Here is a 23,943-nt window from a genome sequence, read left to right on the forward strand (position 1 = left end):
ACATCACGAGTGAGATTGGTGTGTCACATGTGACAACCACTTTGCTAGGGAGCTTCTACATGGTGATTTTGTCGGGAGCGCGTGGTTCACAGAGCGCCAGAGGACCTCCGTCAACGATATTATGAACATCAGTATCAACCAGTGGAGAAGCTTGGCCCAAAGAGATCCACCTAGAGGAGAAGCATGCAAGTCCCCGAGGAGCAACGAGACAGTGTAGGAACGAAGACAGCGAGAAGGAGAAGATGTCCTCCTCCTAACATATGAGCCACTTCTGGTATGTGCAGATAAGGTTACAAGGTCCAAATATTTAATCCTTTCTGGATCCATTCTACACTTACCTTAGAATAGACTACAGTGCTACTACCACCACCACCACCAATAGCAACAACAACAATTAAAGATCCAATATAGATATACACGAGTACGATTGTTTGAGTGTGTTTCTGTGCGTTTCTTTTTTCTTATGTTCTTTTATACAATGATTTACTTATCAACAACAACCACAACAACAGCAACAACAACAACAACAACAAAATGTACAGTGATTTGAATACTGTTGCAATTCGAGTATGTTCAAAGAAAGTCTTTGGAATTGATGGGTTACAGATTCCGCCTATAGTTGTTGGCAGTCAAATGCATATGTTTTCCGGTCCCGAATTCGAGGCCACAGTTCAGTGTCCAAGATGCACTGAAAAGCCACTTGATAACCCAGATACATTACAGTGAGTCGAATCTATAGCATCAATGAGTGAGCTAACGAGAGCGAGATGGAGAGAGTGGGGGTGCTTATATGGAAACACTTCCGTCTGATACCTTTTCCTTGTCACGAGTGGCTTCAGAGAAAAGCAGTTTTTCATCCATCCCCCTCTCCACCCCACCCCATAGCCACCCCCTCTCTCTTTCTGTGTATTTCTGTGCCAATACACAGAGGCGTGCTCGTACATACATCGAGCAGTTTATGTCTAACTGCATTACGTAAATGGCACGTGTCAATTCTTTACCATGATAGCAGTGACTACTGGCCTCTTTATGATGTGAGTGGATTACAGGCGGAAAACATGACGTAGTGGAGACACTAAAGAATAATTTTGACGTTAAGTGATAGGTCAAGAGGACCCTTTCAACCACAACGAACGCAGATGAATTTCTACAAAGTCTGGGATTTAGAACATTCAAACACTACAAAAGAAAATAAAATTCTGTGCAATTCAACAATTGAAAATCGTCTTGGCCTGCATTTGCGGCTTTTTAACATTTCTCTGGTACATTTCTCCGCCTTCTAGTTACATGTATAACACGAAGAATATGATTTGATATTGCTCTTGTCTATATTGTATTTTTATAAGCATATCTATATCCAATTTCATATTCCTGTTGCTTGTAAGATTTATTCATTGAGAATAGTAATGTTATATTTCGTTTTATGACCCTTCAGTACAGGGCACATATTCCCCGGCGCAGGTTCAGGAGCATTTTTAGGGGTAACGAACCGTGCTCTTCGTTAGTAATAGACCGTACACTGGTGTACTTGTCTTGCAGATTAACGGAAATTGAATAAATATACAGATCATATTGCGAACACGTCACAATTCACCGCGAACTTTGTACACTGACTTGTATTTGTATAGTTATATTCAATTGTATATGTCATTGAGTATATAATGCATGCAGTTTGTAGTAGTGTCATTGTTTTGACTTTAAATGTGAATGAAAGTTTGGAAGATGTAAACCTGGTGTGTATTCAATGCCTTATGGTGAATGGTGAAAGTGTAAGGGTAAAATGAGTTTGGAGTAAGAGATTGTCAGCTATTGTTGAAATCAAATTGGGTAGCGTCTTGGTAATTCGTAACCAACCCATCAAAATAAACGTATGATATACCAACGCCCAAATTCTTTGATATTGCCACACATCTTATTTTTCCCCACATTTGTTTCCAAGGTATTATTATGTTGGACTATTATATTCTTAAACATCGTTCCATTGTTACTTAAACACAGTATAGCATTCTAATGCATCACTGCTATAGTTAATAAGCTGGTGTGACTCGGTGGTAAAGAACACACAAACTAATCAAACTTTTGACATCCAGTTTCGGCAACCACAGAGCCAGAAATGAGGTCATTGCCAATCATGTTAAAAGGTTCATATTTGTAGCATCCGGTTCAGGTAAATTATAATCATTTTTCGTCTCTCGGAAGGGTGGAAGATTGATATTCTGGTATGGACATGAATGTATTCAGTCAGGTATGACACATGCATCTGTCTGTTCAAAAGCATTATAATCTGTATTCAATATTCTGTCTTGCTGGCATAAGAACCATTATTGCCAACATTATTAGACACGTTAGAGGCAAAACTTAGTTCTCAGAAAGTCTCAAAATTAATCTGCCACTATTTGGAATTCAATTATAATACATCGAAAGGGTCTACCAAGAGATATGTATGGCTGACGCGAGTTGCCAGAGCAATGAGTTGTTTAGGAGCACTTTGAGATCAAAAGAATGTAATAATTTCAGTCGTCATGGTAGTTGGTAGGTAGAACGTTACTACTTTGTGATGATCGGATCGTCCGCGACCAGTAGCATCGAGTCGCATGCAGCTAACAAGCTGCGAATGCGATTCACTCTCGAGCGATGGATACTGATATGGCCCGATATCTTATGTGTATCGATAATCGATTATTAAACATCACGTAGGAAATACCATAGGGTATGCTCTGAGATCACAATACATATCTTATCCTTTTGGGGTAATATTTCGCTTTTTCGTCGTTACCAAAATGAAATCGTGTTATTAAAGCGTTGGCTCACATATTTCTCATGTTTATGACTCCATTTTTAGAGCAGAAATTGACACTTTCTTCAGTCATAAGGGAAGTATATATTTCACCTTTTTAAAATTTAACTTGTTGCTCCCGCGTTGTTGTTACTTAACGTTTGCACGATGCAGAGCATTGTGTCAGAAAGTGCTTACCATCCCTTTTGCGATTAAAAGCTTTGTAATAGGGAAACTGGCAGCATGCAGCTCAAATTACATTTCAATTTGACGCAAATATGGAGCGGAAAGTCGGCCATTGAACGGTATCAGGGTAAGCAACACGCTTGCATACATGGCGGATGCATGAGCTTTTATGGCGAGGCCCAGATCAAATATTGGGCAGAGTTGCAGTGGCTGATCGTGCAAGAAGTTTGACACACGGGAGATTGTTGCAAACATCAACCTATTTCGTGATTCAAATATGGGGAAATGGGTTTATCCCCCGAGTTCACGACGCAAATGTACTTTGAAAAGAAGGGTAGGGGTAAGGGAAGGGAAAGGGGGTGGAGAGGGATTTTGTATTGAATATATGATGTAGCATTAGTCATTCAAGTTACAGGCTAAAAAAGTGTCTTGAATGATGCATGGACCTACCTCCACTGTACTTTTTTTTTCTCTTCTGGAGGCATATCACTGCAGGGATTTTGCTCTTGTGCTCTTATATATGCAGCTCCCCTTTTGCCTTATCCTATACAGACGTCACTCGAAAGGTGATATGGGCTTCAGATATAGTTACAATCTTTACTATCTAAATATCATCACAATAAATTCTCTTAAATGTTGTAAGAACCTTGGAAAAAGAAAGCGAATCAAAATATAATCTTTTTTTTCCTAAGTCAAAAAATAAAAGAAGAATAAAACATAATTTATAGGACCTAGTATAATCATTCCACTCATCTTGCATTGCTTTGTAGTTTTATTCATTCATTTTCTTTTGTTTTTTATCTTCTTTTTTATTCTGAACTTGTGTTTACCTACATCATAATTTGTCATTCCTTAAATTTCATGTAAGAATTCATCTTAAATCTACCCTCTACAAGCAATCTTCTATGTAGATTCCTCATATTTCACATGTCTTAATTGTCTTACATGCTGTTTCGACAAGTTCGCTCATTCAATTTCTTGCTATGTTGATGGTTTATTTGTTAAAACGTCTAATACGGAACAAAAAATAAATAAAACACAAAGTTTTCGACACAGAAAATACGAAGCATATTCTCAGCATTAAGTGCCTCCCATTATTGATATATTGATTTGTGTGTGTATGAGTGTGTGTGTGTGTGCGTTTGTATGTGTGTGTGTGTGTTGAAAGAACTTGCAGTTAATTTTGGACAAGCAAACACATGGCGTTTTGAGGATGAACGTTAAGGGGTAATAATGAAAAAAGGGATAATGAACCTGAAGTTCGTTCAGAATAGATATCATGTTTGTTATCTATGGTAATTATTTGTTTGCCTTTCCGTTTCCTGTGTTGCGGGCGAGAAGTGACCGAACGTATCTGCAGGGGACTCTCTCTTCTTCCCGCGTTATCTTTCAACTCGCCGGGTGACGTCAATCCCGCGCTCTGCCACAGGACGATCGGGGGGTTCGCGCCGCCATGCCCGCGGCGCTCGCTGGAGAACGAGCGGCAGGTGAAGTATAAGCCGTCAGGATGAGTCCCGATTCAGCGGTAAGGTAAATCAATTCATACGACGTTTGACAATTCTCTAGGTGCCTCCCGTAATGATACAGAGATCGCCTCACTCTCATGGAGAAATGAAAAGAAAACAAGTACACCAACACAAACAGAGTCAAACAAACAAGCAAACAAAACAAACAAACAATGCACAAATTCCAACATGGGCTTGTTGATCTTGTTTGAAGATAGGATCACTTAACAACTTCGTGGATAAAATCTTTTTCTCTGTTGTGAAGAGTTGCTGTTTATTAACAGATTTTTTTCCCCTTCTACTTCCCCTGAAAGGTATTCAGCAATTTCACTTAAAGATCCGGTTGTTGTCGTTTTTGTATCGTCATTTTGAGTACGACAATCAGACGCATTATTTTGACTTTATTTACGGCACAGACATGCGTAGTATAACATTCATTATTACGGTTATTGACATCAAGTGATCCACGTTGTAATGATAAGACTCTTGCCATTAATCTATCTGCTATGTGGTTGATAGTATGCGTACTAGGGCATAATTGCTGTGGAGTGGGACATATCGCGAGGCAAATCGCACAGATTGTGGCTCGACTCCATACACCGCTTTCGATTTAATATTCTGGCGCAATCCAAATTGCGTTCGTGACAAACATTTGATTGCGCGATTTCGTCGTAAACAGAATCTCGCGCGATGAAGACGGTCATGCTTCTAAAAGCTGCCCGGCCTGACAGAGCCTTGTGAATATTGCTTCAGTTGATGAATGTGATTGTAATTTGAGTAGTCTGTGTAACATGAGCTGGTTTTTCGTGATTGATGTCTAGTGATGTACACTAGCACATTAACGAGTCCATGGATAACGTATAGTCATCCAGTGTACCAATTCACTGGTCGAATATTGCGATACGAATCTTGCCACACTAGACCAACATTATTACAATTCACTGTTTTTCAATTGATTAATTTAGGCTCCTTGTGACACACTGCGCGCGAGACCTGAAGTTACAAAATATACACAACGCGTGCTGATTTGCCAAATAAGACGATGCTACGGCGCCGGTTTATTCTATTTTGTCAATTTTAGTAGGAAATAATATGTTCAATGAAATGTTCAAATATGTGCGAGCATTTTTGAGAATATTCTTAATTAGCAAGAAATGCATCCTCATCCAGCACACACACACACACGCACACACACATACACACACACACACACACACACACACATACAACTGGTTTGATGCTGATGACATGTCCCTTAATGTATCAGATATGATATCATCAACAGATCAAGCCATAATCACAGAAATCAGATTATCACGCATGCGCGCATCTGTGATTGAGTGTTAATGTATAGGGGTAAAGAGCTTATAAATATCAGTATCATGTGAGATAATTTTATATGTTTATTATGATAACAAATACATAGATGTATCTTCTCTGCCCTTATTGGCTTCGTTAGTGTAAGGACAATGTAGCAGAGGACCCATATCACGACTGCTCCACCGTCGCAAGTTTTCCATTCACATTTAAAGGCCCTACTTGTATACCTGGGCACAGTTTCATAAAGAGTCGTGCAGATATGTAAAAGCACTATAGCAGTGCTTTCGTTCCTACTTGTCCGTTGTTGCAGCTCACCAGCAAGCTGCTGAGCCAGGCGCTCCATCCCTCGAAGTATTGAAATAATTTTGTAATCGTCATGTTATGTAGTTTTGCAATGGGTCCTTCCTAGGCAAATAAACGATTCTCTCCCCCGCAGCCATTTCGGATTATTGTTGCTGTAAAACACTTAACGCCCAACTTTTCGCACAGCCTATGGCACTTACGCACTACCCTGGCCACTCGAACAAAATTTGGGAACTTTCGCATATCTTGTTCGGATATGATGGCATATAGGGTGTACACAGAACTAGATTCGAACCTATAGGTCCGAATTCACGAAGGTGGTACAATCTTTGTCCATGGTTTAAACCATGTTTGTATGGGGCGCCAAGTGTCGCGTGGCGTATTTGGTTACGAAATCGGTCATTTGGTTACGAAATGATCATTTCGTTAACGAAATGGTTATTTCGTCGACGAAATAACTGATTTCTTAACGAAATAGGCCATGCGACACTTGGCGCCCCATACAAAACTACGGTCTTTGTCCATGGTTTAAACCATAGACAAAGATTGAACCACCTTCGTGAATTCGGGCCTTTACGTCCGGACTGAACTTCCAGAACGGTTTCCGCACTACCACAGCCCCCCCCCCCCCCCCAATGTTGCCCCAGTATTATCAATAAACACCAACGGAAATTGTTCGAAGTTACTTTCTATTTCGAGACCCCGTTTTGCAGCAAGTTTGTTTGTTGTTTGTTTGTTTGTTTGTTTTTTGCTTTTGTCTTATGCTGCTTGCTTAAATGTTACCGCTCCCAGGCAAAATGTAACCCAATGAATCGTCCTCACTATATACGTGCCGGACCTACGACACATGATAAAACCCAGAGAGTCTTGTTTATTGGAGTTTAGAGTTTCATCCACCACACTGTAGGGATTCCCCTCACTTGTTTCCCTGTTTGTATTGATCTGTATGTATTTCATTTATAATGTTTACATATCAGAGTGACCTACTTCCAACGTCCGGACAATAATCTTGCTGGATGACCTACGAAAGTATCCGTTGTCATGCACGTCATGGTGCACGTAGAAGCTCAGGTATCGAACACAATCTGTGTGCGCTCACTCCCGTGAAAAACAAGATACATCAGTTTGTCTCTTTTACATTATATCATTTTTTTTTTGCTTCTCTTCACTATTTTGGGCCACGTACGGAACTTAGATACATTTTGGGAATTGAATATTATATATCCATAGCTAGTTACTAACTTTTCAGCTCATGGCTTGGTAATACAATTATTGTCTTTTCCGTATACGTGGAGGTCAAGTTTCGTGACTGTACTACCAAAGATCGCACATTCATCCAGCCGTCACTGCATATACCTACACATGACACGACCACCCACTCGAAAGAAGAATAACAATCATAGTGGAGTGAGGCATGGTTCATTTATCCCCGGATGAAGTTTCCCCAAAATTTCTCTTTCTCTCCTTTCGTGCGACCATCATGGAGAGGAAGCAGAAGTTGAAGAAGACTTAAAAATAAAGTCACGTGGTCGGAGGTGTTGATTTGGCGCAGGCGGGCTCGGTCAGCTTTCTGCAGTGCGTTTATTTTTCGTCATGCGGCACTTCACCTTGCGTCCTTTCGGCAATCCGGGGCTGAGGGTCTTCTGACAAGTCGCTTCGAACGGTGCTGAACGACGAACTGCCAACAGGCACGCAATTATTGGAACAAGGAGGATTACAGCAGGCCTTCATGTGGCTTATGGGACGAAGGAGTGAACAAAATAATATTTCTTATACGACCTAGACATCCTCCACGCAGGGAGCATAACCCAGATAAGTGGTCTGCCCCGAAGTACTCACAATATTTCTGGACCCCACGGAAGATCAGTAAATGCGGCTGATTATGAGCCATCCAGCCATCTTCTCAGATGGACATAAAGATTGAACAAAGAGATAAACCTCGCATCTTCGAGGACACCACAATTTAGGTACATCTGCTTTTTCTAAAAAAAAAAGAGTTGTATTTTCTAATTAACATACAAAATTCAGTAGTATAAGATGCATTTTGTGCTCTTGATAGCTCATTCTGCATTGAGTCCATATTAATGAATATTTTTTTTTCAACAAGAGCAATATTTCCATTTTTTCTGAATGTTTTCATGCTTTTTATCACAATTCCCCCAAACTATCATTTATTCCGCATTTCCCCATATGGCTGGAAATAGCTTATTTTATGGGTAGATATCAGTCAGCTACATGTAGGCCTATATAACTTGCTTTTGAAAAAGCCATATGTCGGAAGAAGTGTTCCAGACACACGTACACTGGTACTGCACACGAAAACTTGCCTACTGCGCGCTATGAATTGAAACCGACTCAATGCGCTTTGCTGAAGTATGCAATTGGCATGTCATTGAGCGTGATTAAGGCAAGCCACAGCTTTGCGCGTAACTCTGAGCGGTCTTTAGTACCGGTCACTCATAGGCGGTCAAAGGTAAAAACTAATGACCGCTGGGTATGTTAGGCAAAAATTAAAGACTTGTCACGTGATTGCTCTCAGCCAATCATTTGATTAGGATCCAAATAACCATTTTATAAAACCTTCTAATCCGTTCTATTTAGATTTGGACGACATCTGTATCTGCATATCATATTTATATATATATATATATATATATATATATATATATATATATATATATGTATTTTTTTTTTATGGAAACGCAGGCTTGATTCTCCATGAACCGTGCAGGGTATTGGTATGTGGAACGGCAACAAAGTTACATTTCGTAGTCGGAAGCTGGAATTCTGATCTACGGGACTAGCGGTCCTGGTCTTGATCGTCCTAGGGCTAGAAAAATAAGTGTTGAAAATACAATTTTTTTACTATGACAAGTTAGTAGGACAACATGCTCTTACATGCACTATCCTAGCCACTAAAAACTCCAAATGCACAATTAACCCTCGTGCAATTCTATTTCACCTCGGCCTTCGGCCTCGGGGATATAAAACTACACTTGGGCTAATTGCAAATTTGCCGCGTATATAAAACCTAGTGTCAGGATTGTTTGTGTATTCAAAACCATTGTTATAATATAAAACTGTTGGTATGATATATAAATATACATATTCCTATGTGTGTGTCTATGTATGAAAGCATAACGTTGTGTAATTACAGCGAAGAAATGAAACAAAAGAAAAACATGTGACGTTGCAAAGAAAACACAAGACTCATTCATTTTTCCGCATAATTGTACGTCAGTTCTACATGATAAAAACCGATAAAATATAATCACCAGACATAAAGAAATAACAAGGTTTACACAACACAGGTTTTCTTATTGTAGAACGGAAACGAAAATCATATCTCCGTACATCTTGTTGATTATTACGTCCAGTTATTTTAAGCTTCCAATCGATGATTGCAAGAAAATAATGTAGTGCAACCGAATAATCAAAATTGCATAGATTTTCATGAAAATTCTGCGTTGAGCAACAGATCACGTAAGATTGGGGGAAAATGAGAAAATCGCAGATGAATATTTTGAAATGACAGCGCCCTGTGGGAATTGTTGCGCGACATGCATGCTTGCGGATGGCAAAGACATGTCGGGTACTAGAGCGGGAAAACTAGACAAATAGAAGCCATGGGCATTTCATACATCAACGGCACTTAGAGCGAAATTCGGTCTGGCACAGTGGAAGGGGTAATGCATGAAAATGTGTTGATGCATACCAAAATCGTTTTGATTGTTGCTGTTTTGTTTTCTTTCCTGTCTTTTTTATGTAACATTTTCCCCCTAGGGAATCTCATCCCTATAGCCTTTCAAACCATCATCACAGTTGTTTTGATAGTTCTTGAGAATCTCATGAGATTTCGAAAACAAATTACAGTGTTCCTTTTCTCATTGTAGATGGCAGAGTGTAATACGCGCGCGGTGTGGCGATGGGCTGAATGATAATATTATGCACCTTAAAATAATATGCACCGCATCAATTTTCAATTCGAATTCAATTTCATTTTGTCATGTGTCTCCTAAGTGCGCGTGGAAATGAGGGGCGGTCTGCAATATTGTTTAGTCGTCTAATATTGTCCTTCCAGCCCGACGTCGAGAGAGTTATGAAAGGAGGTGATCCGTACAATCGAGATGAATATGTTTGCCCATCGGAGACAGGCCAATATTAGCTGCAGGAGATTTATTACCCAAGAGCTAGTGTTTACCAACCTGTTCAGAAAGAGCGCCCCCAGAATAGAGGTGGGTCACTGTCATGCCAACTCCCCCTGAGCCATCACCAAACTGCCCTATTAAAGTCACACAACATACCCACCCACACACAGACACACACACACACACACAGACACACACACACACACACACACACACACACACACCTCAAAGAGACACAAAAGCACATACACAAACATGCACATACATACATGCATGCATACATACATACATACACAAAACACACACACACTCATGATACATACACGTCCTGCAAAAACACGAGTTTATTGTGTAAGTAATTTGATCAAAATTCACGTAAAACGACATGAAACAACATCGTAAAATGTGAACCATTCAGCATGTTAAGATAATGCATTGTTATGTTGACAGAAAACAAATTAAAGAAGTGAACGTTATATAAACTCTGTAACAGCAACGAAGAGCTTTTTGATTAGTATCATAAAATTATTGAAAACACTTTGCCGACTGTACCAGGTGATCTGCATAAACTTGTACTAATTTGGTGGTTCTATAGAGGAACAACACTGAAAAACAGTTCCAAATTGTGTGTTGGGTTCCAATCATGAAATACGCAAGGACATCACGAGGGACGTTCCCCTGCCAAGGCAAACAAACATAATTGTGTTACCGTACGAACACAATATCCTCCACAAAAGTTTACATCATCAGCAAACACACTGCGTTTTCTTCAGCAATTCTTCTCGCAACACACAGCGACACATGATTCTCTTTTGAAAATGTTTTAACATCTACCTTTGAGTGTGTCGTCGTTGATTTCATCCATCATTTGCCTATCAGTTCATCGCCAAATTGAATAATTTTCATGTTCGGTTCTCTTGATGTTGAGAAGGGGGCATCAAATTACCCCCTGTGGCGGTGCCCTCTATTCCCATGAACTGCTTCCTCCGGTATAAGACCCGAACGCACGGCCGGCCGAAGGACGGGCGGGCTGATGGATGAAGAGTCGATCCAAGTCCCTTGCAATCACGTTTCGCTTGATAAATCACACTTGTCAGGGACTGAGAAAGAGTCGGAACGCTTCTATTCTGATAAGTCACGAATAGATAGTCATCCCCCCCCCCCCCACCCTCCCATCCAAACCCTTCACAGTCCATTTTTGCGTGTTGCTGAGTGGGCGGTCAGCACAACATCAATGCGACTCCAGACGTTGTCCATTACAAACGACCGATATATTATTATCTGTGATGTAACAATTGACTGTTAAAGCCCATTGGAGCCGAGAAAAGGCGAGAACCTCGAACACCGGAACTGGGAAGTTATCTTTTGTTTTTTCATTCATTTCTTTGTTACAAACTGTTGTTTTTTTTTATAATTATCAATTGTATTACTACTCAATCTTATTGTCTTTGCTGTTAATATTACAGTCGTTGGTAATACCGTTCTCCAGAGGGATTCATTCTACACAGCACTGGAAGTGCATAGACATTTCTCCCCATTCTTTCTTGAGGAGCATGTATTAATCAGCATCAGAGCATGGAGCTACAACCATGATCGGAGTATACCAGTCATTTAATATATCTGTACAACTGGTGCTCTCTACCTGAATATTGGTATACTTGTTTGCATCTGTAGTATCTCTGTAATTTGAAATGTCAAAATCTTATATAGGGTTTTATTCGTCATTATTGTCATTCCTTCATTTACTTATTCATTATTTTTTCATGTGTTCCGTCTGGAGACTTTATCGTGTTTATCAAAGTTTAAGGTTCTCTACATTCAGAATTTGGAATGCCGAGCACCTTATAACAGGAGCGTGTGTCAGTGTGTGTGTTTGTGTATGTGCATGTGTATATGCGGGATGATGCTTATTGTCCCCAAGGCTAGTTAATCCAAAAAATATAATAAAACTCGTTATTTCGAACACATGCCGAAGGTTCATTAATCCAAACGCACAAATCCGCTCTACCTTGATGTTCGTCACAATCCGAACATTTGTGAGTTGTTGTCGTTTTTTCGAAGGTTTGTCATTCAGAAGGTTCCTTTAATACAAACATTGTGGCGTTTTCTCGAAAGGTCGTTAATCTGAAGGTTCATAGATTCAGAAATGTGATAAGGTTTTTCTAATCGATAAACGAAAATACGGTGCGTACTAACGAGCCGAGGGTGTGATTTCACGGAGCACGCGAACGATTTGCGAAGGACGCGAATAGCAAAATCCAGCATTCGTATTTTAGTCTGGAAAAGATCGCTAAACAAACGTGAGGGTTCGGAAGTGTCGTCAATTGTTCGCGAATGTCGTTTTTACTTCGGCGAGAATTTCAAAAAAGTTTGAAATTTTTTGCGCACCTTTTCCGCACACTTGGTCGTGATTTGCTCGTGAATTGTTCTCAAAAGTGTCTTTAAAGCCTCGTCATACGCGCGAGAACTTCGCAAGACACGCGCGATGTTCGCAAAATGTTCGTGAAACCCCAAACAGACTCCGAAACCTTGGAGAATGTCTCGCGTATGTTACGCGAAATCTGCAAAGTTTTTCCGATCATTTTACGACGTAATCGCAAATTGTCCGCGTATCTTTTGAGACATTCTCGCGAACGTTTAGCACACGTTTGGGGATGTATGACCTATACGTTTTCTACAAATAACAATCGTAGCATACATCTAAACATCAAACAGTTATTAACAACTATAGTAACAAAAGAAATTAAAGACTAGCAAAGAGAAAGAAATGTTTGACATACAAAAAAAAATGCAGAATACACTTAAAATCAATCTAAAGTAAGTAGAATTTCATTTGAACTACAGTGATTATGTGTTGGAGGAACTGCAAAAAAAAAAAAATCAAATGCTTTACTAGTGGGGATAGGTCCTAGGGAAAAAAAAATGTAGGCAAGCACACGATGGAGAAATGAGAGAAAAAGAAAGGAGAAATAGAGGAAAGAAAAAAAAATTCAACTCAAGACAGCTTCCACCTCTCCTTGGGTATATTTTCTCCCATGATCATTGAAAAATTTTCTTTGTTCGCATTTCCGTCGCGTGTTCTTCTTGTACGTAACATGCTGTACTTTAGCAATGATACACACGACATTCGCACATACGTCGTGGAAACTTCGCACAAATTGCGCAAGAATAGTTTTCGGCTTCATTGTCGGAACACATTCGGAGAAAAACTTTTCAGAATGTTGGATTTTGTCATACGCGTCCTTCGCAAATCGTTCGCTTTCTCCGTGAAATCCCACCCTATTACTAATCTTATTTCGTAATGATCAATAACCAGTCGGAATTACAAATATTCTGAATAACGAACTGTAATCATCTGCATGTGAGGGCGTGGGTTTGGTTGTGGTAGTTATATGATCCCGTAATTTTGCTTTTTAATTGTCATGAAAAAAATACTGAAATATTATGCACATTCATTACATTGCTTTTTTGTTTTTGGTGTCTATAGAATTGAACACTGAAGTATAATATATATATATATATATATATATATATATATATATATATATATATATATATAGTGTATGTGTGTGTGTTTATTTCTATATATTAGATACTGTCATATATATATTATATATATATATATTCATAATACATATATATATGTATATATATATATATGTCTTTGTGTTTGCGTGCGTGTGCTACAATTTTCAATTCATGTACGTAAGCCATACGCAGTACACATAAATTGGAAAAATGGCTACTAAATAGAAAACACATCATGGAGTCCTTGAAACTCAAATCAAGTTTTATTTCGTCTTGCAAACTCAGTGTTTTGACATTTACAGATCATAGATAATTACACAAACGTACATACAAGAATGGACAGTAGACTTTAATATATACAGCATTAATGTGGATTTTGACTCAGAGGGAAATATAACTTGTACTTAAATATATATCTTTCTCGTTCATTCCCACAAAATAAGAAAACAGTAGATACACTTCTAACGTGTTGATGTGGCCGATATTCAAGAACAAAATGTGGGTAAATTCACAGGCTATGAAAATGAGCTGTGAGAATCCCCCTTACCAATTTGCTTAACTGCTGCCCATACCTTATTTGTTATCTATAAAGTTTGGAGGGAGAGAGAGAGGGGAAGGGAGCAAAAGAAAGGAGTCAAAATGTATAACAACGCAGGCTTTCAGCAACTTTGTATCTTTTATTCATATTTTTTCTTCTGTTCTTTAGCTCAGGATGTATGCTTCAAAGAAAATGGCAAGTTCCGCATTTCATTCAGTTTGCGCTTGCCCTTGCGATGTTAATGAAATTATATTGTTACGGTACACAAATTCAGCATCACGGAACGTGTTCACGGGTGAATGCCTACATATTGCACAAAGTCATGTCATTCGTGGCGTCATATCCTCTTGAATCACGTAACGTAATTTATCTTTATTTAATACTTAATATATACATTGCTAGAATTATAAAAAGAAGTGATAAACAAAACAGACGATGACAAAGTCTCTTTAAAAAGTTTATATTTCCTTTGATTACCTCCAGTGGAATGGTTTTTCTTTCTTCAGTGGATGATAGATACATAAATCTGAAATATGTGTGTAAGTACATATCTACTCCTGATTATCTTTATTCTCTTTCGTGCAGGATACGAGTTGACTCAAACGTGGTAACAACACTATTTCTTCTGCGAGATTAAATGTAGCGACAAAAACAACAAACAAACAAACAAACAAACAAACAATGACATCCACAATAGTTGCGAAAACAATATGAATGACGATAAAGAAAAAATAGGAGGAAACTAGAAAAACAATGTACATTAATACATGTCTCCGTTTTATGCTTCTACCATCTACCCTTTGCACTCCCCACGTCTGGGATAGCTGTCTTATTCAACCTTGCACCTTATGCTGTCTCCTTGCATGCAAATCTTTGCCATTTCCGTGAAGCCGATTATGCTATAGGTTTAAGCTATTATGTCTTTAACCATCAATATCACCACTCATTGATATTTATCTCTTAATGGACACTGTATTGATCCGTCGAAAGAGTGCACAACACCCGCCTCACGGAAGGAAGTTTGCTACACAGCTGTGTCAATACCTTCGGCATTCGAGTGCATAAAATAATACGGTTTACAAACACGATGCCTAATGGTGCCTGTCTTTTTTCCTTTATAGAAAGGCTCTCATTTTGTCATGCATCCGAATTGTAACCATGCGACTACTCGAACATCACGGCTTCCTTGCACTAGAGCCTTCTACCCATCGAGATGTGTACTCTCTACGCGTGACAGCGCATACACGTTGTCAGAGAATTTTCCCGTCTAGGGGGCTGCAGGGTTTGCAATTTAAACGTACCTGTCGTGCATCGTGTCACACTTGTCGTCGAAGAGGGCTGCTGCATCGTCTCTTTCGCGCTATTCGAAATTAGCAGCCGCATGAAAGAAAAAAAAAGGAAAAAAATCTCCACTTACAAAGTCAGGCATCTTACAATGCTCTCTCTACGAAGAATGTGTATGTGCATGCATGTCATACATATGTGTGTGTGTGTTTGTGTGTGTGTGCGTGTGCGTGTAATTGCGTGTAGTCTGCTTGCTGCTGGTAAGTGATTTTTCGACACTTGCCTAAACTATCAAGGGAGATGATTTTTTAGTTGACGCACACGTTGCATTATGCACCTCTTTATAAACAACGATACAGATCGATGTGGAAGTGCAAGGTTTGGTCAACCAAGAAGAGGGTACGGTGATAGGTGCAGAGGATACAAATTATCTTGCTGTGAGTGAGAGAACTGCGCAAACATCTACCGGATTCTCGTCATAACTCCGGAAACAACTAAGCATTCTGGTTACAAATCTTTGCCAGTTCATGTAAGAGACTCGGAAATTGCATGAAATCAGAAAAAAAAAACTGTACGGAAATGTCAAGACTTGTACCTCTCTGCTTCTTTATAACTTCACACGAGCCTAAAAAAACCGGATGGTATTTTCACTTGTCCTTCACAGTGACCTTCTTCGAAAACGTGGCTGTTCTGGTGCCACTTAATAGAAATGCTGATATATCTTGAACTCTCATGTCTCGTTCTTTTGTCTGTTTGCACAAGGATTGGGGACTACGGGGATTCAGGTCCAAGCAAAGAGAAAGGAGAATCCACCGAAAGCCTCTCCCATGTCCTTGGTGTACTGTATCTTTTCATATAAGTATATTCACGACAAAACATACAGACGTACAACAAAGAAACGTTTCCCAATCTCTTTATCTTTCTCTGTGTCCCTTTCCATTTTCTTCCTTTTTTTTATTCCGTGTCCGAGGGGGAATCTTTCCACTCTGGGACAATTCCAGGGCCAGTCCTGAGGAGCACAAGAGAGGTTCAATACTTGGCCATTGTGTCACAATTTGTCATCAACACGGTCCTAAACCAAAGTTCGGGTACGAGCGAGTCAAACGTTTTTTGTACACGCATTTCATTGGTTCGGGCTCGGCTGGAGTCCTCTTTATCGCCCGACTGCCAACCGAGAGTCCACGGGCTAAATGTGGCAGCCTGGCACTCTAGAGTACCTGGTCCAGGTCCTACCGCGATGCACACGATCTTGGTTCGAATCGTTGTTCTTTTTGCATCAACAGGTGGCGTCCCGTTTATCTCCCAACTCCGCTGCACTTACTGTCTTGCAACAGAAAGATCACACAATGTTGGGTACGAAGGAAAGTACAGAGAGGCATGTTCTGACGTCATCTGACACAGGAATGATGTTCATAGTGCATCCATGATCGGTGATCGATGGAACAGCCACCAACAACGTGCCCATCTCCATACATTCGGACTATCTTAAGCCGTGCCAAGGTTCAGCGGCGCCTAGCGGCTAGTTAGTCTTCATACCTCGTCTCCATCTTCCCCTCCATCACCGGCATCGTCCACAGCAGAACCGTGCCCGAAACACAATTTTATTAGTCACAAGGACGAGTCGTCTTTTGACGGATTTGCTGAGATCCTCTCCGACTTCGTTTCCATGCTGATGCTCATGGTGTGTCCCTCCCTGGAATAGTGTCCGCAAGCAGCCCCAAAGACCGTCTTGAAATATTTCTTGAAACTTGTCGTGGTAAATGCGTAGACAAACGGATTGATACATGAGTTCGCATACGCCAACGTCAGAAAGAAAATTTTCAGCCACGCGGCTGCGATGTGGTCCCTAAGGAGAAAATCTCTTGCAGCAATGTCTAGTATGTTGAAGATGTGTATCGGTGCCCAACACAGCGCGAACAAAATCACAACGATGAACACCATCCGGGTAATTTTCTTCTTCCTCCGCAGAGCGCGCGCGTGCGCCTGAGCGCTCTCTGTACCACCCGATGTCTTCTGCCATACTTGTAGGAGAATCTGCACGTAGCAAGCCATAATGATTGCGAGCGGAATAACGTAGAGCTCGAAAGCCGAAAACACAGTGTACATGCCCCCGCCATCTTTCCACTCGCACGACGTAATGTTGATCTCATTGATGTAGATTTTGGTGAAAATAGCTTGTGGAAGATGGACAAGGAATGAGCCTGCGAAAAAAAAAACAAAGACAAAGACAAATTATAAACAAACAGACAAGCAAAACAAATTAGAGTTATTGAAAAACCTATTACTGTCAATCTAGGCTGAGACATAAATAATGTCATCATCGTACCGTTTACCGTTTGAGCAAAAGCAAGACTGTCTGCACTAATGTGTGAATGTTTGATGAAATTGATGTTTTTTCTTTCACTGATGATGTGATTGAGAAGAAAAGGGAATTAAATTTGCCCCCCTTTTGAAATGGCAACTAATTTGTTAATTCAATCTACAAATTAGTAGACAAATTGATGACTGTATTAATTTATTTCGCAATATTGTACATAAAAAGAATTTGTTGAAGACATAGGTACGTACTTATCAGAAAACTTTGGCAGGGATTTCTCTGCTTGGTTTGAAAAGGCAATGACACGTGAGTCCAATAAGTAAATAATTCTCTATCACGACCAAGTTTGAACATCAAAGAAAGTGATATGACTATCAATAGTGCCGTGCACCAAGACAGACAATAGGATTTAAAGGTCGCCACTTTTTTCCAGGTTTGTACAATGAGATAAAAAAAAAATCTAACTTTCTTTTGCTCTGATTATTGAAATGACACGAAATTAGATCTTGGTTGGGAAAAGACGGCATCACCTATGCTGCTCGCGTTGAGAATTTAAATGTATTTGGGCTGTATGTGATCAATTACACTGGAATGGTTCATTTTGATTCTTGCCGCAACAGTTACTGTTGGGAAAATTCGGCGCACTATTCTAAAAAATAAAGAGAAAAGAAAAGGGGGAGGGGTATTGATCATCGCTAAGCAAGACAAAGAGTGAATCGCATTTTATCGCCACACCCTAGCCACAAACCCGTTAGAAAACCGCATGAGTTTATGAAAGAATAATATGTTGTTTGTTACCTCATGGGTTTATTATTATCCCGGTCATTTTGAAATATCAAAAGAGAAATAGGTCACTTGATTTGTAGTCAAACAAGCGTTTTTGCAACTTGCTCTCAATGTAACAGAGATTTCTGGTCCATCTTTTAGGGTCTTCATTTCCTATATAATCGTTTCAATGTTGTTTGCAACCGTATCATGTTTCAGGTAAAATATCGTTTTCAACTCTCCATGAATAAACGTGCGAAAAACCAAAACAACCGAGTTGAAGAATCAACAATGAATCTGGCATAATTCTTCCGGCTTTTGATATTTGAGTGTGTGTTAAATAGTCACAATGGGAAATACATAGACGTAAACAAACTCACAGGATTACCGACACTTTGTTCCTTGTTACTATCATAAAGAAGAGTAATCCTGTTTGGTCATTTACTACGACGTGATGATTTTAGTGTCTCGATATTTGCAGATTTACTAAATTTACAGATACTATGATATGGATATGAATAATATACACATATATCTTTTGTATAATGTGTTTATAATATATATATATATAATATATATATATATATATATATATATCGAAAACTATTTATTATTACAATTGTTTCTGGTCAGTTTTTCCTTCCTTGTTTCAATATATATATATATATATATATATATATATATATATATATATATATATATATATATATGTATATATATATATATATATATATATGGGCTCGACAATAACGGTGGCCCGTGGCCCGGTGGCCCGGGACCACCAAAAATGCACGTCGCGCCACCAAAATTCAGAAATGAAGAATTTGGCGGCCTGATCGGGCCACCAAAAATAAAAGTTAGTGTGGAGCCCTGTATAAATAAATATATATATCATCAATCTGTAAATGTAGTACATCTGGAAAATATCAAGACACTAAGAAGAGTTTAAATGCAGAAACAAATAAACGTCATTTTCATATCTCTTCTTTAAGATAACCATCAAATATGTAGAGAAAACGGAATTCTTTCCGATGATATTCCACTCATTACAAAACAAAACAAAATCTTTTGAAGATCTTGTTGAAGTTCTCTTATACATTTGTACATTTGTCACGTAAATTCCTTGTTCTCAACACACTAGATTTTAAAAAAGCTCAAAATTGAAGTGATCATCTCTATCTGTTTTCGCATTTAAATTCTTCATAGATACCATGTAATATAGATAAATACATAAATTAAAACATATATATATATATATATATATATATATATATATATATATATATATATATATATATATATATATATATATATATATATAGAGAGAGAGAGAGAGAGAGAGAGAGAGAGAGAGAGAAGGAGCCCCGAATTTGCTTCAAGGAGAGGTTAGGAGAAAAGCTTTTCTCCTTTTGAAATGGTATCAGATATTTTATTTTTCATGAAATGAATTTCCATTGACAAAAATTACCTATAATCTTGATATTTTCGACATTGTTGACTACAAATGTATCAAGATGTAATTCATGTTTGGTAAATATTAATGTGTGTATAAGTGTGTGTGTGTGTGTGTGTAAATATTATTAATGATATGTAAAAAATAGGAGAGAAACCTACACGCCCATATCGTGACATTGATGACGATTGCCCTGAAGGTGGTTCTAGTGTTCCTCGACTTCACAGCGTGGACGATCAGGTAGTAGCGATCTATAGTCATGGCGGTGAGGGTGAGACATGTGGCTTGAACGGAGGCCTATGAACGAGAATATATGCAGAGAGAGAGAGAGATAGAGATGTCAAGATAGATATATACCATAATTAACATGTCTATATTTAACACATACACGCAGTGAAGGAATAATAATCATACGTGATATTAAACAGTATGGTCGCTCTGTGGCTTGTGCTTGTTGCGTGATGCCAACACCTTGAATCTGAAGGGTGACCATGTCTATCAAGTCCATCTAAAATAACAAGAACAAAAGCAACAATGGAAGTGGTGAAGTTATGTTTCAGCAGCTCTGCAATGACACAAGCCCGATTCGATGAATATGATCAGGTATTATCTTTTCCTTGTGAAATTGCTACTGTTTAGACAGCCAGTATAGTCTACTCATTTTGAAAAAGATGCGGTTGTTTGTTTTGTTAGTTTTTCTCCTTCTCTCTGAAAAAAACTTTATTTGCAATATATCAGTTTAATAGGTTGTAACATTATAAGATTAGTCTGAATTTAATAGTACGGAAGATGTTCATCATCGTGGTAGAAAGTGAAGGAAATAAAGTTGATCTTTTGTCTCACGAAGCGAGGTCTTCTTTGCCAGACGAAGGCCAGCAGATTTCGCGACCGAAACGTATTCATTCTTTCGTGTTTAATACCTCGCTTCGTTGGACAAAAGATCAACTTTATTTCCTTTAGTCTGAACTTGTTTTTATTTTCCTTTTTGTTCTTAATGATCAATGTTTATAATGATGATGCTTCGTTACATATCACTACGTTATGGGTGGTGCATGTATCACAATTAAGCCTTTTTAGTGGATCTCTCTTTTTCATCATTTTCGGCCAACCTTTCAAAATCTGCATTGATGTTCTTAGTTTTCTGATTTGTTGTACATTCTATATCGTATCATACTTTACGATTATTCATTATGCACTTTCTTTTTCAAAGTGATCAAACAATGTGATGGTGTAATGCTTACTTTGCATCTTATTGTACTCTTTCTTAGATGTCGGATGGAAAATAAATGAAATTGAACTAAACTGAACTGAATTGTTTAATCCATTATTACATGTGTTTAGAGAGCATGACTTAAATCATTTTAACCCCATTAGGCGACATCACTATTAGGGCAATTGGATACGACAACACAATCCTGAAAAATATTCTACTTAACTGACAAAGGAGAATCTGGCTTTAAGAGCCCCATGTCGTGCGTTACATGATATCGCATTCAATTCGGGTGCGTAGGAAATGCGCGCAGACGGTTAGCGGGAATGCTAATTGATTCCATCAATTTCCCACGCGCCACATTCAGAATACATCGCTTTTCAACGCGCCTATCGAGATACACCCTGGGGAGCCGAATTCCCCGTGAAACTTACATTTGAGTATTGACCGTTATGTAAGTGTCCGGTAAGTGCCATTGCCGACCCCTCAGAAGAAAAAGAAAAAAGATAATCAATCGTTTAGCATACGGAATAAGCAGTGGGGGGGGGGGAGGGTGGAGGGGGGGAGGGGAGGGTTGTATTCACAATTGTTTTGAGCTTGAAGAAAAAAAAAAGAAAACTACAAGCCTAGGAAACTCAACACTTCCATCGTAGTGTCATTAGTCACGTGGTCATCATGACGTAAAGGCTTCATATTCCCCTTCCTCAATTGCTGAAATGAATTATTATCATCTCTGTCGTCCTTCCTCTCCACCTATTTCTCTCGCTCTCTTTCTCCTCCGACACCAAACTAAAAGCTGTATCAATTACGACAGCTATCATTGACTCATGTTCACCACACTAGCTTAGATTTGCAAAAATTGCAATTTTATCTTGCTGTGATGTGCTCCATTGGGTCATGTTGATAGTGACGCTAGAAAGTGAGACATTTATCAATTTTCCCTCGTTCGACCCAAGAACCCAATTTCCGAATCGCAACGCTGCCCGCTCAGATTTCGAGAAAAGAGAAAAAAAAAATCCGCACGGAAGATTCTGGCTGCTTTAAAGTGAGGAGAAGAAGCCGCGTCCCCTAGAGCGTATGTTTTCCCGTCTTTCCCGGCTATTAATCTAAGAGGAAATAGCGTGCATCGAGTAAGATTGAAAGTCCCGCTCGGCTGATGCTAAATGACGGATCGGCCGAAATGTGTGCGAGAGGTATTGATGGGTTACATTCCGGGGAGTGGCAGGCTTTCTCAGGGAAGTAATAATTGCCCGTCTTCCAGGCAAGTACTGAGAAATCGTCTCCTTGCAAGAGCACCTCAATAGCGTTGTTTAAAGATTGTGAATCTAAGTGTGGCTGTGCTTATCAAAATGACTAGAAGGAAAATGCACACTTTCCTGTTTTTTTATAGATATATTTTATTCTCCCATTTTGGTTGTGCATGTTTTGTATATCTTGCTGTACAGCTGCTCACTACTTACAATGCTCTGAGTTTGAGAGTGTTAATTACCTCAGCAGTCTTATTCGATCGATGCCGACGTGTAGAAGCTTTGCAGTCAAGAGCATTTAGGCAACTCTCTCGTTAATTGCGGAAATGTTGTGGTTGAGCGGAGTGTTTTCTTTTTTCCTCACAGAGTGCTCTCTTTCATAGTCCACCTGTAAAGAAAGTGTGTCTTCCAACCCTTGAGGTTCATGAAACCGTCTCTTTTTTTTTAAATGCGTGAAGTTCATGTGATCACATGACTGTTCCTAAGTGAAACATCATCTAAGCATGAGCTCATTGACCCACTTGTCTCCTTGCAGCTGCCTGGAAAGGACCGAAGTGAAAGTAATATGCTGCCAACCGGCACTGCATTTTGGCGCCAAAACTAAGGAGGTCTTTGAAAGGGTTCACGCCTCGATCACTGGACCAGACACACCCTCTCCCCCTCCTCTCCAACCACCATCCACCATCCTTCATCCCGTATGAGAATAATAACTTATCATACAATCTAAGCGACTCTTTCCTCTTTTACTAGAAGCACATTCCCTCGAGATGACATGTTTTCGTCGAGGTATGTATGACGTGTTGGGGAACATTAACCGATGTGTCTACAACATTTATCAGAGACACATCACGTTGTGCCTACGTTCTGTTTTTTTTTTTCCTTTGAAATGTATTACAGCTTCATCTCCAATGATTTCCAGATGTTTATACCTTGTTTTATGGCTGTTAGGAAAGAAGGAGTTAGTACCTTTTTGTTTTGTTGTCGTAGATGCGTTAATAAAGATGAAATTTTGATGTATCCGTCGGGGTGCGGTGACCAGCTTGTTCACCACAACTGTCTCTGATGACTGCTACCCCCTCAGACCGCTGTTGCGGTGATGTGAAAATCCACCTGCTTCATATAAAAACTTCACTTTACATGACACTTCCTGATATCAAACATTTGGCTCCGATCAAGGTGAATGCCGTAGTGGTAACGGAGCGTGAAGGGAGGCGGCGGTACTTCCGTCCAAAGCCACAAAATTCCGTGGTGCGAATGAAAACATTTTCTTCGCGCTTTTACCTTTGCATATAAGCTTGCTAAAAATGGCACTTCCGTTCAAATAAAAAAAAAAAAGAAAAGAAACGCCCAAAACATTAATGTA

At 39.3% G+C, this 23,943-nt stretch overlaps 1 protein-coding gene across 1 annotated transcript in view; it reads right to left on the reverse strand.

Moving 5' to 3' along the window:
• Window positions 1–17,196: 17,196 nt before the first annotated feature.
• The window catches only part of LOC140231281 (G-protein coupled receptor 54-like), a 46,912-nt gene continuing 40,165 nt past the window's right edge, over window positions 17,197–23,943 (reverse strand). The window contains exons 2-3 of the mRNA XM_072311426.1: window positions 20,285–20,420; window positions 17,197–17,789 (exon numbers count right to left, since the gene is read on the reverse strand). Coding sequence (XP_072167527.1) covers window positions 17,197–17,789; window positions 20,285–20,420 — 729 coding nt within the window. The remainder of the gene's footprint in view (window positions 17,790–20,284; window positions 20,421–23,943) is intronic.

Source organism: Diadema setosum, chromosome 7 (assembly GCF_964275005.1).
Source record: "Diadema setosum chromosome 7, eeDiaSeto1, whole genome shotgun sequence".
Classification (NCBI taxonomy): domain Eukaryota; kingdom Metazoa; phylum Echinodermata; class Echinoidea; order Diadematoida; family Diadematidae; genus Diadema; species Diadema setosum.